Source organism: Micropterus salmoides, unplaced genomic scaffold, assembly GCF_014851395.1.
Source record: "Micropterus salmoides isolate LMB-PRFRI ecotype aquatic unplaced genomic scaffold, ASM1485139v1 Ms_hic_scaffold_7, whole genome shotgun sequence".
Taxonomy (NCBI): Eukaryota; Metazoa; Chordata; class Actinopteri; order Centrarchiformes; family Centrarchidae; genus Micropterus; species Micropterus salmoides.
Window position 1 is genome coordinate 31,031,204 of NW_024044459.1, and position 14,507 is coordinate 31,045,710.

At 41.5% G+C, this 14,507-nt stretch overlaps 2 protein-coding genes across 2 annotated transcripts; one reads left to right on the top strand and one right to left on the bottom strand.

Annotated features, from left to right (window-relative positions):
• The first annotated feature begins 219 nt into the window (after positions 1 to 219).
• LOC119892325 (histone-lysine N-methyltransferase SETD1B-like) lies at positions 220 to 9,869 on the top strand. The gene is made up of 17 exons (XM_038704525.1): positions 220 to 358; positions 510 to 614; positions 1,511 to 1,781; positions 1,880 to 1,986; positions 2,111 to 3,181; positions 3,315 to 4,016; positions 4,146 to 4,262; positions 4,356 to 4,434; positions 4,543 to 4,754; positions 5,061 to 5,181; positions 5,272 to 5,688; positions 6,402 to 7,458; positions 7,648 to 7,963; positions 8,043 to 8,171; positions 8,756 to 8,875; positions 9,093 to 9,230; positions 9,331 to 9,869. Exons 1-17 carry the CDS (start codon positions 221 to 223, stop codon positions 9,502 to 9,504), a joined length of 5,274 nt encoding a protein of 1,757 aa, XP_038560453.1. The 5' UTR covers position 220; the 3' UTR covers positions 9,505 to 9,869.
• Positions 9,870 to 10,186: 317 nt separating this feature from the next.
• Positions 10,187 to 14,507, bottom strand: hpdb (4-hydroxyphenylpyruvate dioxygenase b). Its single transcript, XM_038704677.1, has 14 exons — positions 14,422 to 14,507; positions 14,295 to 14,321; positions 13,983 to 14,045; positions 13,561 to 13,665; positions 13,322 to 13,364; positions 12,652 to 12,734; positions 12,435 to 12,524; positions 12,200 to 12,303; positions 12,023 to 12,100; positions 11,363 to 11,525; positions 11,188 to 11,259; positions 10,981 to 11,103; positions 10,588 to 10,704; positions 10,187 to 10,443 (listed from the first exon to the last, which is right to left on the bottom strand). Exons 1-14 carry the CDS (start codon positions 14,422 to 14,424, stop codon positions 10,333 to 10,335), a joined length of 1,182 nt encoding a protein of 393 aa, XP_038560605.1. The 5' UTR covers positions 14,425 to 14,507; the 3' UTR covers positions 10,187 to 10,332.

Below are 14,507 nucleotides of genomic sequence, written 5' to 3' on the forward strand. Positions count from 1 at the left end.
AAGTCGTTTTGTTAGACTTGATCTTTGAGTATTAGGCTCTATGTTTCATTTCACAACACGTTATCTTTTAGAGAAGGATACAGGTGATGCTCCTCATCACCTGTCGGGGCGTGTTAACCTCCAGTGGAGGACTAAAGTAAGCTAGCGGCTCTATTTATCGTGGCACAAATGACAGCATACGGTGTTTATTTTCTTATATTTCCAGATTAAGACGAATGTAATGGAAAGCGAAAAACAAACTACTGAGAGAGAGACACCGCCTCAGCACTGGAGAAGCTGCAAGTTGATTATTGACCCTGCATTGACAAAAGGACTGTATAAAGTGTACCGTTATGATGGACAATACTTTAACATACCCGTGAGCATTTTTAAATATATGTTTATTGTCTCTGTCTTAAATCTACCTGTCAGTATTCACCATAGTTTCCTACTAAAATGTAGTATCAAACTAGTATAATGTAATAAACACATGTTTTCCATTATTATGATGTTGTTTAATACCTCCACAGGTAGAGGACTTAGGTCTGTTTCCTGTGGATACAGTCAGAGATCCCCGCATCTGCCGTCTGTGGAGCAAATGCAACAAGACTGACCTTTTGGTTCCTAAATTTAAGGTAATGTTAAGGTAATCTTTACCAGTGGTGAAGGATCCTTTGCTGAATTAAAAGTACTAATATACACTGTAAACATGCCCCTCTACAAAAGTACTGCATGCTAGTTTAGCAAAAGTAGGCCTATAGTATAACCAGGCCATGGCCAGTGTGACTGATATATGATTAGATCTTTATTACTCATGCATTATTGTGTAAGCAGCTAATTTTCAACTATTTTATATAGGGCTGCATCTAAAAATTGGGTGATGGATTAATCAGCTGATGATTAAACAAGTGATATTTTGTTTCTTAAAACTTTACTAAACTGTGAGAAATGGTCATCACAATTGCACTGAACAAAAGTGACACAGTGGACTAATGGTCAGACCTCAAACGTGTTCAGTTTACTGTAATTTAAGACCAAAAACACAGCATTTTCCAGAAGCTGGAGCCATGAAAGGACTTTTTTCATAAAAAGATTACCAACGATTAATCATTTATGAAAATATTCTTAATTTTCTGTCAGTCGACTAATCATTACATTTATTTAACTGAAGCAAATTGCAATTGCTATATAGGCCAATGTTAGAGGTCGCACGCCTCTTGATCAACTAGTATCTTGCTCAGGGACCCATTGGTAATGTGGCGCAGTAGAAATCGAACCCCGGTCTCACACACCAAAGGCATGGGTCTTATCCACTGCACCACCTTAATTGCCATTGCCACCTCTAATCAGCAAATCATTCTACTCTAATTTTCTTTTGTTGGGTTGGTTGGTTTAATCTGGAACAGTGCATCATAAAGTAAAAAATTTACTTTGAATTTGTACCATCGCTGATCTTTATAATTACCATCACATCAATAATATCCATGCTAATAATAATAATTGTTGTTGTTGTTTACCTATATCTTTTCAGGTTGATGAGTGGTATGTTGGCCCTGTTCCTCCCAAAGAAGTGACATTTTCCAGGTTGAATGACAATGTAAGGGAAGCGTTCTTGACTAATATGTGCAATAAATATGGGAACACCGAAGAAGTGGAAATATTTTACAATCCTAAGAACAAGAAGCATTTAGGGATTGCAAAGGTCGTCTTCGACACTGTGAGGGCTGCAAAAGACGCTGTTCAGCACCTCCATCAGACTTCAGTGATGGGGAATGTTATTCACGTGGAAATTGATCCTAAAGGTAATGCTGATTTTAGGAATGCTACACGTTATTATGTGTTGAAAGTATAAATGTTACTCTTGTTATATTGAAATAATTGAAACGTGCGACCTTCTCAGGTGAAAACAGGGCGCGACATCTCCAGTTCCTCTTACGTGGACTTTATACTCCTTGGTCAGTGGGCAGCAGAGAACGAGCTCTTCAAAGCTTAATCGACAATTTGCTGGTAAATGTTTTAAAGCTCCTTAATCAATCATAATATATATTACCCGGCTGTTAAATTTATGCTTTTAAAGGATAATATTTCTCAGTTGTTATCTTGTTTTCTCTGAATTATCCATCTCTTACAGGGCCGCTCAGCCACACAGCGACAGGGGAGTATCTCCAGCCCCATCAGCATCGCCACGCCCCTCTCTCTGGACACAGCCTACTCCAGTATTTGGCAGGATACACCTTGCAGCTTTGGGCTTACACCGCGTTCTCAGGGAACCCCCCGCACTCCCTGCTTGTCTGCGACTCCTCTCTCCCAGGACTCTTGCTACTCTAGTCTTCAGGCAACTCCAGTCCTCCAGGGGGAGCCCTCCACCCATAGTGTTCACAAAGCTTTAAGACGAGAGCTCTTCCATCGTAAACCAGCGAGGTATCACAGGGGATCTGGCGATGCCTCAGATGTCAACCTAATTTTGAAGCATTGCCAACAACAGCCACCACACCTCCTGTCTACCCAAATACAAACTAGCAGTCAGCAGCTTGCGCTGTGGGGTCTTAATGCACAATCCCCTACTAACAGTAACACAGAGGCTTCCTTTAACTTTGCCTCTCCTTGTCAGGAGTCCAGAGACGATGTTCCCGATACCTCGAAGGCTTTACATCTAAACTGCAACTCTTTGAATATCCTGAGCATTAATTTCACAGATGACCAGCAGACAGCAGCATCCTCTCCACCTGATGGCCATGCATGCATAACAGACTTATCTTCACCTGGTTTTAACTGTTCCTCCAGCAGCCCCCAGCCAGAGGTCGAGAGTTTGGATTCCCGCATTGAAAGTTTGCTGATAAACAGTCAGAGAACTGACCCCTCATATGTTGATAGAAAGACTTTGGAGGCTGATGTACACTCTCAGGACAGCCCAACTTCACCTTGCTCAGCTAATGCCTCCTTTCTCTCAGAGGACTCACTTGTTTATACTCTGACTTCTTGTGGATCCTTCCCAACCAGCCACCGGGCCTCCAACAGTGATGTGGTGGATGTCAGTCAAAGATCGCTTGTTGAAAGTGAAGAGGATGAAACTATTCAAGCTGTTTCGTTTCTAACGAGAAACTGCCAGTCTCCCACTCCATCTGATTTCACACATTTTGAAAGGAGGGCTCATTTAAACAACGAGAAAGTTGCAGAAAGGTCCCAGTTATTGTGTCCAACGGTAAATCCTCTATCTCTACATACATCAGAAAGACAATAACAGTATTAGTTATTATGTTGTTATCTATGTAAAAGTATTTATGTTGTTGTAAAGCTGTCTTTTAGTTTATTATTATATTTTCTGTCTTACTCAGGATCATCAAGCAGCAAATGAGGATAAGGAGCACCCAACAAAAGACATCTCCTCTCTTCCCCAGCCTCCGTCCTATTCTTCTCTCAGTAGCACCACTCGGCCTCTTACTCCTCATGCCATTGGATCTGGAAGTGCCCCTCAATCAGTCACCCCTTTCCCTTTCCCCATTCCTCCCTTCCCCCCATCTCTCCCACCTGTCCCACCTCGCCTGCCAAATGGCACCATCCCAATCCCACCTCCAGGCTGGATCCCACCTCCGGGCCATCACACCCGCATCCCCATTCCACCTCCCCCTATCCCACCTCCTCCTTCTATTCTCCCCCCACCAACTTTTCTTGGACCCCCCCCACCTTTGATGGTGCCGCCTTCTGTTCCACCTCCTGTGCACACGTACCGCTTACCCATGCATCGTGCAGGCCCGTTGGATAAGGGGAATCCTCCAAGGCATGGCAGTGCACCTTTACCATTCCCTCGACCACCCTGGCTCGCTCCACCTTTTCCCAGGTTTAACCCCTTTGTGCCGCCACCAGGCTACCCACTTGTGCGTGAAAACCCTCATAAGCTCACAGTAGAAAAAGTTTTAGAAGTCATCATGGATGAACTGAGGTCAATCATTAAGAAGGACATTACACGCAGAATGATTGAAGGGATCGCTTTCAAGGCATTTGAGGACTGGTGGGACTGTCAAGAGAAGAAAACAAGGGTAAGTTCTTTACACCCTAAATTATCTCATCAAGGAATCAGTGAAATCACATGAGTGAGGAAAACATGTTTTCTGTGCCCTAGAACATTTTGTAGCCGGTATGTTCATTATTGTTGTTTTATTCATTAGATGCAAGTACCTCCTTTGAAAAGTGGAGCAGCAAGTGTGGAAGAGAAGACCAAAGTAATGAATCCCCTCAGTCACATTAGTGGCCATGGCAAAAAACCTCCACTGCCTTCCTTCAGGGTAAACCATTCTGCTCACTCTAATATGAAACACACCGGCATTTGACCTGTGAGTGATAACTTAATGTAATGTAAAATAACTTATTGTTTACAGGTAAAAAGGAAAAAATCCAATGATGCTGCTACATCAGAAGATATAGAAAATGTGTTGTGTCCAACTCATGAAACTTCTGGTCAGTGCGTTTAATGCAATTAACCCTCATTTGCTAAATTTGAACTCAGCTGTCTATACTAGACTGTAGCTTGACCAACTGTGTTGCTCTCTTTCCATGTGGTTTTAGATGTGAAACAGGGGGATGACATATTTAAATCTGCATCTGGCAGAGCCAAACGCAGACATGCAAGACCACATGTGCTTGACAGTGATGATGAGGATGATGATGATGATGATGATGAAGGGAACAAAGAAGATAATACCCTTCAAGATGAAGGAAAAATGTCAGACAAAGTGAAGAAAATTGTGCCAGTTGATAATGACCCTCAAAAAATCCTGGTAAATTTTGCATGAAAAGTTAATTTGGCCTGTAGTTTGAAATTGCAGTGTGGTGCCGCTATTTTTCTTTTCAGTTTTTAAATGAAAACTCTGACTTCAAGATTATTTAACCATGTCTTGAAATAAATCATTCATACATGTATTCCCATAAAAAGATCATAATCATCTGTGGTGGGTTGCAACAATTTGAAAATGGTTGGCTTTTCCAGAATCTATACAAAATATTAATATGATAAACTTTCTGTATACTGAAAGTATGAAATTCTTAAGCCTTCATAATATAACTTTATTGTCACTCTTTATTAGTGTGACAGAGAAGACCACGATGATGGGGACGACAGTAATCATCCTGAAGCACAAAAACAAACAGTGGATGAAGATGCTGTCATCTTCCAAGCTGGTGACGTAGTGCAGTGCTTAGACAGCGGTACGTAAAAAAGATCATACAGTCGCAACACAGTTAGTGAGTTGAACACAATCACATACCTATGAGTTTTGTTTCTTCCTTCTGTTATAGAGAGTTTTTCAGAGAGCAGCTCCTCAGAGGAAAGCGAGTCATCGTCAGACATGGACTCCTCTGACTCGTTCTCCTCAGGGAGCTTTGAGGACTCGTCCTACTCTGACCTCAGTCCTGAAGATGAAGGCATGGAGGAGGATGGCGAGGACGACAGGAGTTGCGAGTGTATAGTCATATCGTCAGATGAAGAGTCGATGGAGCTTGAGCCACCGGTCACCCCTTCCGCCCCGCTAACCCCTGGTGCTCAGCTGGAGCTGGGCCTTCAGGACTGGTCAGATCCATTTCATAGGGAGGAAACCGAGGACAATCAGTACTCATGCTGTCAACAAGACACCTGTGGCTTGGACGCCACGATGGAGCTCCAAACCATTGAACCCCAGGACCATCTACTGCCCCTGTCACCTATAGGACTTCCAGGTTATATACCCAGCATGCTGTGTAACAGTAGACGGAAATAGTTTACCGCATTAGGAAATTGTATGCTGAATTAGCATTCAAAAGATTTCCCAATTTTCTGGCCCCTTATGGGGATACAATCTACAATAAAAGCTTTTACAGATGTTGTTTGACATTTTATGTATTTCACCTTCACATAGGTTTAAGGCAGGTATAATGCAGGTATAGTGTTTTTCATGTTCAGTATAGGACAGAAATTTTCACTTAATGATGATGGCCTTTGATAAAAAAAGTCAAGAGGATCAACGTTCCATGGACCTTAAATACATCCATCCATCCATCATCAACTGCTTATCCTGCGTACAGGGGGGTCTCGCGGGGGGCTGGAGCCAATCCCAGCTTACACTGGGCAAAAGTCACCAGTCCATCGCAGTGGACCTTAAATATCTGTAGCAAATTTCATGGCAATCCATTTAATAGTCAAGATATTTTAATCTGAATTCATTCTCTTGAGGATAATGAATTAATCTACAAAAGTTCATGGCAATCTAATAGTTGTTGCAACATTTCGGAGTGGACCTAAGTGGTGGACCAACTGTCTGACATTGCCATCCTTCGAGCTGTACCGCTAGCATAAATAAAAAGGATGTAAATTGTGTGAACAATGGAACAACAGTATTAATAGGATGAGAAAATGTGAATTTCTAATATTTTCTTGTGATTTATCTGTGCAGCAGTGGAGCCAGACCTTGACATAGAGATGGAGAGCCCTGAATGGAGGGTGGACTCCCTCGAGAACATAGAAAACCTGAGGCCTCTCACTCCCACTGGCTGCTTGATGGATAGTGACCCTGACCTTCTGATGAGAAGCAAACCAACATCCCCAACTGTGGAGGAGGTGGAACGACCACAAACACCCGGCAAAGGCATAGTGGTTGAACTGGAAAGCGAGGACTCTGTCGATGAAGTCCTCTCCCTCTCTCCAACAAGCACTGAGCTCGTTCTAGCTCCTTCTGGTCCCCTGGGTTTATGCCCCTCATACCAGGACATGCCCAAAACTCCTGGTAGAGAGGATAGAAGTGATTGGACTCAGTACAGCTCTGGGAGAGCTCCAGCAACACCAGGCAGAGAGACGACCATGTCAGAAGGTAGCATAGTGGTGTGCACAAATATTAGCAGCCCACCTCTTGTGCCGTGCCTGTCTAGAAATCCATACATCACAGCCCCAAAGACTCCTGGAAGAGATATCATTCTTCCCCGAAGAGCCATAGTCCACAGGAGGAAAATGCAAACGGTGACCTCCTTACAGCCCCTGTTATGTGATTCTCTCAGAGGTTCTCCCATCTCAGTGTCTTCTCCATGCAGCGAGTCTGAGTCCTCATCAGATTCTGCTGATGGGAGGGGCATGTGGATCAGTTCAGGTGTGAGAATGAAGCCCTTGCAGGGACTGGAGAATATGCCCGGGCTTCTTGACGAGGAGAATAGGAGAGAGACAGAGAAATCCTTATTGAGGAGAAAACAGCTGAGGAGGCTAAAGAGGAGGTGGAGAATCCATCGTCGGCAGAGATCATTTAAAAGAATCCCAGGATCTCACTCCTCTCACAGTCGTCCTCACAGGTGGCGTTCGCTCAGTGAGGAGCGGAGGATACTTCACAGGGTTTGGAAGGAGGGCCTGGATGGAGAAGATGCACGGCTGCTGCAGTGCACATTTGAAAGGCTGCAAGAGCAGGATAATAGCTTTGGTTGGCTCAGTGACACCCTGTGGATTCCTCACCCTCATATCCTTTTTTAGTTTCATGTTCAAGTTAAATTAGATCAAAGTGAGTTTACAGTAAGAGTACCTGATAATGTACCAATAGGTGGGATTATCTCATAGGTTGTGCTGTACAATGCATAAATGACTGAGATTAACTCCAAAATGTACAAATTGCATTTAAATCCTGATTTTAAAAAAAAGGCTTAAATAATGTTGTAGTTAAGTATCACGTGCATGGCACTGTTGTGGATTTCTCGAAGGGTTTGCTTTTCAAACATCCATTTACACATAAATGATGAATTCAGATCAATCATCTTTGATACACAGTACTGTATATTATCCTCTGTGCTTGACATCCTCAACTGCTGCTCACTGACTAAAGTCCTCACAGAGACAAGCGAGGAACACAAATGCTGGCAGCCACGCCACAGGACCGGCTCTGCTCGCAGTGAAGGTTTCTACAAAATCAGCAGGAAAGATAAAATTAAATACCTCAACAACAAAAACCTGACCGCTGAGCTTCCATCTACAAGTACTCAGGTATCAAAGAGGAGAAATTAAGATGCTCACAGTGCCCAGTTTATTCCATTCTTGTGTTTAATGTCAGCATATATTTCAGCAGGGAATAAACATCCCTGCCCAGCAGCCAATTTCACTGCGTGCCGGATCTGACTTCAGGTCTGAACAGCGTCGCCTGCTGTCCTCTTTCAGCTGTGATAGTGACCTGGTCAAGTTCAACCAGCTGAAGGTAAGTAAGGAACAGTGGCGGATAGTGCATTTTCATCCGGGGTGCGGGGGGTGGCTGCTGTACCACAATTCAAGTAAACATGTACTAAGGGATCTCACAGGTGTATTTAAGCAAAATAGTAGTTTTTATGCCTAAACCTAACCAAGCTGAAAGTTTCACAACATTAACCACATTTTAGAAATATTTTAGTTAGGCTTAGGAAAAAATCATGGTTTGGGTTGAAACAATAAGTCAACGTTAACTTTCGGGGTCACACAAGAACCAAACCCCAATGTCCCAAGTAAAAGTTCTGTGTCTGACCCATTCATCCGCCATTCGGCCCATTCTTCTTAAAGCATGTGTGGCATAAAGCTTTTAGAAAGCTTTTCCTTAGTTGCTCATAAATTTATCCTGATTACTTCAACGACTAAATGGTATTTTTCTCTATGACACAATCGAGTTATTCCTCTTTGTCGATGTAACGTAAGTGGTGCAGCCTCTCGTAGTGTAGGAATAATCGGAAAATTGAATGCACCACGTTATGTATGAAGAAAATATGCTGGTGTAAATGTCTCATTTTGTCATGAAACTCTTCATATCTTCAGTTCCGAAAGAAGAGGATTCGTTTCAGCCGGAGTCACATCCATGAGTGGGGCCTGTTTGCAATGGAGCCCATAGCAGCAGATGAGATGGTGATTGAGTATGTGGGCCAAATCATCAGACAGGTGAGACTGACGCACACTAATGTCTAGGCTTGGAGATACATTGAAAATGCACCCACTATCAAGCAAGCTGATTTTCCCATTGTTGTTTCTGCCGGTGTTGCCAGTCACCTACAGGGACCCTCTTGTTGTTCCGGGTGCTTTCCAGGAGTGTGAGTGAAGTAATAGTGATAAACAACACTCTCTCACGCATAGGCGTATATTGTTTCTTTCTCCTTAGGTCATTGCTGACATGAGGGAGCAGCGATACGAGGAGGAGGGCATTGGAAGCAGCTATTTGTTCCGTGTTGATCAGGACACCATCATCGATGCTACTAAATGTGGGAACTTGGCCAGGTTTATCAACCACAGCTGCAGTGTGAGTAAGAGCTGGCGGTGCTGTGGTTGGAGATTGAAGTGATTCTGAATGATTTGTTTAGTAGGATCCTTAATGCAAAATAACTTTTTTTGTCTTGCAGCCTAACTGCTACGCAAAGATCATCACTGTGGAGTCTCAGAAGAAGATAGTGATATACTCCCGGCAGCCGATAAGCATCGATGAAGAGATCACATACGACTACAAGTTCCCCATTGAGGAAACAAAGATTCCTTGTTTGTGTGGAGCAGATAGCTGCCGGGGCTCCCTGAACTAATCGCTAATTAAGTGTCCTTATTATGTCAAGAGCCAAAGTTGCCTGAGGTACTATTCAATATAAACACCTACCCTGAAGATGTGTCAAGAAAGCCATTTAATACTATTTATAACCATACAGTCTGTAACTGCCTGGAGGCTTTGCAGGAGCTCATAAAAGACTGCTGCTCAGTGAATAATGATTTTTATAAACTGTCCTAAAAAGCACTTAAGACAAGAATAGGACCAAACACTTGGAACTTTTTTTAATCAAGGTCTGGCAAATGTTAATATACCACCTGCAGGCTCTGGTAAAACATTACAAAAGCAACATTACAAAAACACTATCTTTACATTATATTTTGTGAACATATGGCAAGTAACCACCGTTTCACACATTGCCATTGTTGTCTCTTTACCACATGTAGGGTAAAATGGGCACCCTGTTACAATGAAATGTCTGTTGACCTAATTGTCCAAATGATAACAAAAGTGTACAGTTAAATGTTTTCATTTATGAGAGCTTAAATGGTGTTTTGCTTGAGTCAAGCTTGTAACAAAACCATTGGTTTTCTTGTTAACATTTTTATTAAAAGAATGTGTTGCATTATGAATGTTAAAGCTGGGATGTGTCTTATAATAAAAACAAAGGTCTACAAACACAGAACTTCATTAAGACTCTTAAAAATAAAAATAAAAAGGGATAAAGACGCAGTTGAAAATGTTTTTATTAATACAGTTACACTGATTAAGAGCAGTTGTTAGGAGCTGCTGATGTGGTCCAGATGTTAGGAGCAGCTGATAATTATTAAGACTTTCTATAACTGTGAGGCAGTTATAATGCTGGCAATCACATGTTCTTTGAATCTCCATTTAGTGTCAGGATAGTCAGATTTCCTCTAGCATGCTGGTCTCCTTCAATGGCTTCAAAAAGAGCCTTGAAGTTTCCTGCGCCAAAGCCCTGTGGATAAAGCATGTATTTAAGTTACCGTAATTGGCAGCAAACTTCATCTATCCTACTATTCGTAGCATATTGAGACTTAGCTTATGCTGTATACAGAAATTCCTCTTGAGAAAGTTGTCGTCTATCCGGTGGCGCCCTCACCTGGTGGTTATGCCTTTGAATGACTTCCAAGAACACAGTGGGCCGATCCTGGACTGGCTTGGTGAAGATCTGAAGTAAATAGCCATTGTCGTCGTAGTCCACCAAGATCTTCAGCTCCTGGATATGAGTAAGATCACGAGATTACATCCGTCTATTATAATGACTTTTTTTCCATGCGGAATAGTTGACTCTTTTGTCATTTTGTAAGCCTACACATTACAGAAGTCTTTGTGAATTATGTTCTAAAAGTAAGCGCAGTGCTCTTCTGAAGTGGTTACTAGATATGGACACAGATATAATCTTGGCTTTGACAAAACCTATAAAAACATGAGCTTAATTACTTCAAATTTGCTAAAATATGATAGAATATCTTCTATCATATCTAGTTCTTACCTGCAGGACATCCAGGTCCTCTGAGATCTTGATCTTTGAGTGTTTCAAGTTCTCCTTCAGCTTGTCGTAGTAGGTGTCTGGCACAGACATAAACTCCATCCCACGCTCCTTCAGGTTACGAATCTGCAAATAAAAGATTCATCTGAGCATCATTGTTGCTGCTTTTGGGACACATCCACATACATACAGAATGTTTTGTAGACTTACTGCAGCAATGATATCTGATGTGTTCATGGCTATATGCTGCACTCCTGGACCTCCATAGTACTCCACATACTCCTGTAAGTGGAAATGTAGGGAAAGGATACAAGTTTTTTTACCATTATTGCACAGGTTAATTCATTTGTAGTCCACATATTTGTGTGGAGTGTAAAGAACATGCCTGGATCTGAGATTTCCTCTTCCCCATGGCAGGCTCATTGATGGGCATCTTCACGGTCTCCTCGTAGTTTGCCACAACAATGGAGCGCAGGGCACTAAACTCCGTCTGCAGCTGCTTGTCATCCACTGACCAGAAGCGGTGAAAGAGAAGGTTTCTTTGATACCTGTTAGATCATGAACCAGAGGTCAAGAGCCACACTGGCGTAAGTACAAACATCATGGTGGGTCGAACGCTCTAACAAACTCTATGTTAAATACTTGAAATGCTTAGTGTGCTTTTCACTATTGTCTGGAATTGGTTCTACCATAAAATTGCAGCCTGCTAAACAAGAATGAGTGACTTTTTGATTTACGAGCCAGCTTCATGAGGTTCTTAACATCTAAAAACCTCCAGTCTGTGTTACACCCCTCTTTCCAGGATCAGCCAATGAGCTCACTCATTTGGGGAACTGCCTTTTCATGCCAATACTAGGGGGTAAAAAACAAGAACCAGATGTAGGGAGCCACTTAAGAAAACGCAAAGTCATGCTGATCCCTGACTCGTGCCAAACAGGAAGAGTTATGGAAGAATCAGACACATTGTAGATCACATCCTAATAATAGACCTGAGGAGCAGATATGTTGTTATCACATGTTTCTCTACAAAAGAAAACAGCCATACCATTCCACCACTGGAACCATCTCATCATCTGGCTGGTTTCCCACAACGTGATCAATGAAGTTCAGTTTTCCACTTGGTCTGCATGGAAACGAAAGCACAGAAATGAACTGTCCATTAGCTGTCATTCTGACTTCTTCTGTCGTCTTATAAATGTTATAATAACTTATGAACTCTCACAGTTTGGCCAATAAAGGGTCCTTGAACAGAGAGGGATGGAAGCCCGGCAGAAACAGCCCAGTGTATCCTGTCCTCTCCACAAACGTGTGTGTGGTGTCACCATACTGCAGCAAACAAAAGCAAGTCTACAATTCTTGCATTTGTTTTTAGGACATTTTCAACTTCTTTAATGTGCTAAATTGAAATAGTGACTAAAATGTTCAGTGTAAATTAATAGTATAGTGGCTCATCTTACCGTTTGAAGCACAGCCAGCCTGACTTTACCATACTTGTCCTCCAGGGTGTAGGGCTCCTTTACAATAACTGCACCTCGCTCTCGGGCTTTCTGTGGAGGATGATACATAAGTGCATTATTAGTATAAGTAAAGTACCAGCAGTTAAATGTAACCTCAAAAGTGACTTTTGTATTGTGTGCTGTGAATACACCTCTAAATTAAAAGCTGTGGTAGTACCTGCACAAGGAAGTCACAGTCCTGCACTGTAAATGCAATATCCTTCACTCCATCCCCATGCTTGACTAAATGACTTCCCATCTCTGAGGAAAGATGAGAACATGTTCTTTAGCCACACAGAGTCAACAATTCTTTTAATATTATATTTAGTAACACCCTCAGTTTTCCTAGTCTTTTTGCAAGTTATACTTATTGACTTTTGCCAAAAATATAGGAATAACTGGTTAACAGTAATATCTCTGTGATGTACTCTAGTCTTGTACACACTAAAATTGATTGTTTGGAGTTTATTGGAGAAATTCTTTCTTTTTCAGTTGATTTGATTGATTATAAGGGTTTAACTATTGAGCTGTTCTGCCATCAGGCCATTTAAGGATTCAAAATGTATTTGTTTTATTTGGACACCTCAAGAGAGTTAAGTAATTTTCAGAATAACAGAAAGGTGAGATAAAATCATTAAATGTAAGTACAATTAATATAAATTCAGTGGCCTCCTTTGTCTGACTTCCTGAATAGTGTAACATATTTTTAAAAACTAATTGTGAATGCCAGATAAACTGTACTAAACTAAAGTCCACATAGAACTTAATTATGACATGTTTTCAAAAACACAAATAAGTAAAGCAACAATGACCCTAATGAGAAAACAGCTCCTGAATAAATGTTGTACCTTCGTTTCCAGGATTGAGGGCAGATGCGAACACATAAATGATCTGTCAAACACAAAGTAAAAACATTAACATAATGAAAACAACTCCCACCACCATTAACAACCATGCATAAAACTACCAGTAACTTATTGAAAGTTAGTGTTAACAATCCAAATTGCTCAAGAAAACTAAAAGTCAAACCTGCTCAGAACAGTGTGTAATTTCTTTTTACTTGCACTGTTGATCACTGTCTTCTTACCTTGTCTTGTTTGACTGCATGGGACACCACTTCGCGACTGCCTGTCTCCAAACCCTGGTAAGCCAAAGGCTCAAATCCCAGCTTGTTACAGTAATATGATGCAGCCTGTTGAGGACAATGGTTTTAACAGAAAATCATAGGGAAGTCTTTTATTTTGTGTGACAGTGACCTGGAATTGGACATGATTGCAACAGGTTTAGCCTTAAACTTTCTGATAGTGCCATCTCCTGGTGATTAGTGAGGTTTGACTCAGTTTGTGCTGTGTGAAATGTAGTATGTGGTCTGCTGTGGTTTTACATGCTGTGTCCCCCTCCACCCCTCAGGAGGACCAATAGCCTTGCTGAGTATATTGTGTACCCCTCCATCTGTGAAAAACATTTGTCAGAAAAAAAACTGCACCCCCCAGATATGAGCTAACTTACCTGTTTTGCATTTCCAACCCAGAATGTTAAGTGATCAAAGCAGAGAAACTTGCCCTGCTCATGCTAAAGACAAGAGGAAAATCATCATTTAAATAAATGAATCACTGCTGAAACATACATTTTTAAGCTTTTTGGTAATTTGTCGTAATTAGTTAAAACATATTAGAGTGCGGAAAGACAATCTGTAGCTAAATTAATACAAATGCTGGTTTAGTTGCATTAAAAGTCTGGTTTGAGTGTCTATCTGCGTGATAACGGCATCATTACTTTATAACCTCCGCTTAGTAGTACACATGTGATTAGGTTACCTACCTTTTCGCCTTTGTCTGTGTATGTTGTCTGTAATCAAAAAAGTATTTCAGTGAAACATAACGTCTCCGTCACAGGTAACAATAGAAAGAAGCCATATGAAGTTATTCAACAGTGAATGGTAACTCACCATTTTGCTCCCGGTGATCTGACCTGACTGTCAGAATGAAATCTACAATGAACTTCTGAATTTAAAAGCTGAGAAGGAAGTTTCTC

Coding starts and splice junctions, on each gene's coding strand:
- LOC119892325 (XM_038704525.1), top strand. CDS start 221: ATGGAAAGCGAAAAACAAACTACTGAGAGAGAGACACCGCCTCAGCAC. Junction 1,782..1,879: donor CGTGGAAATTGATCCTAAAG/GTAATGCTGATT, acceptor CGACCTTCTCAG/GTGAAAACAGGGCGCGACAT. Junction 8,876..9,092: donor TGGGCCAAATCATCAGACAG/GTGAGACTGACG, acceptor CTTTCTCCTTAG/GTCATTGCTGACATGAGGGA.
- hpdb (XM_038704677.1), bottom strand. Junction 13,666..13,982: donor GGGTTGGAAATGCAAAACAG/GTAAGTTAGCTC, acceptor TGTCCTCAACAG/GCTGCATCATATTACTGTAA. Junction 13,365..13,560: donor ATGCAGTCAAACAAGACAAG/GTAAGAAGACAG, acceptor TGTGTTTGACAG/ATCATTTATGTGTTCGCATC.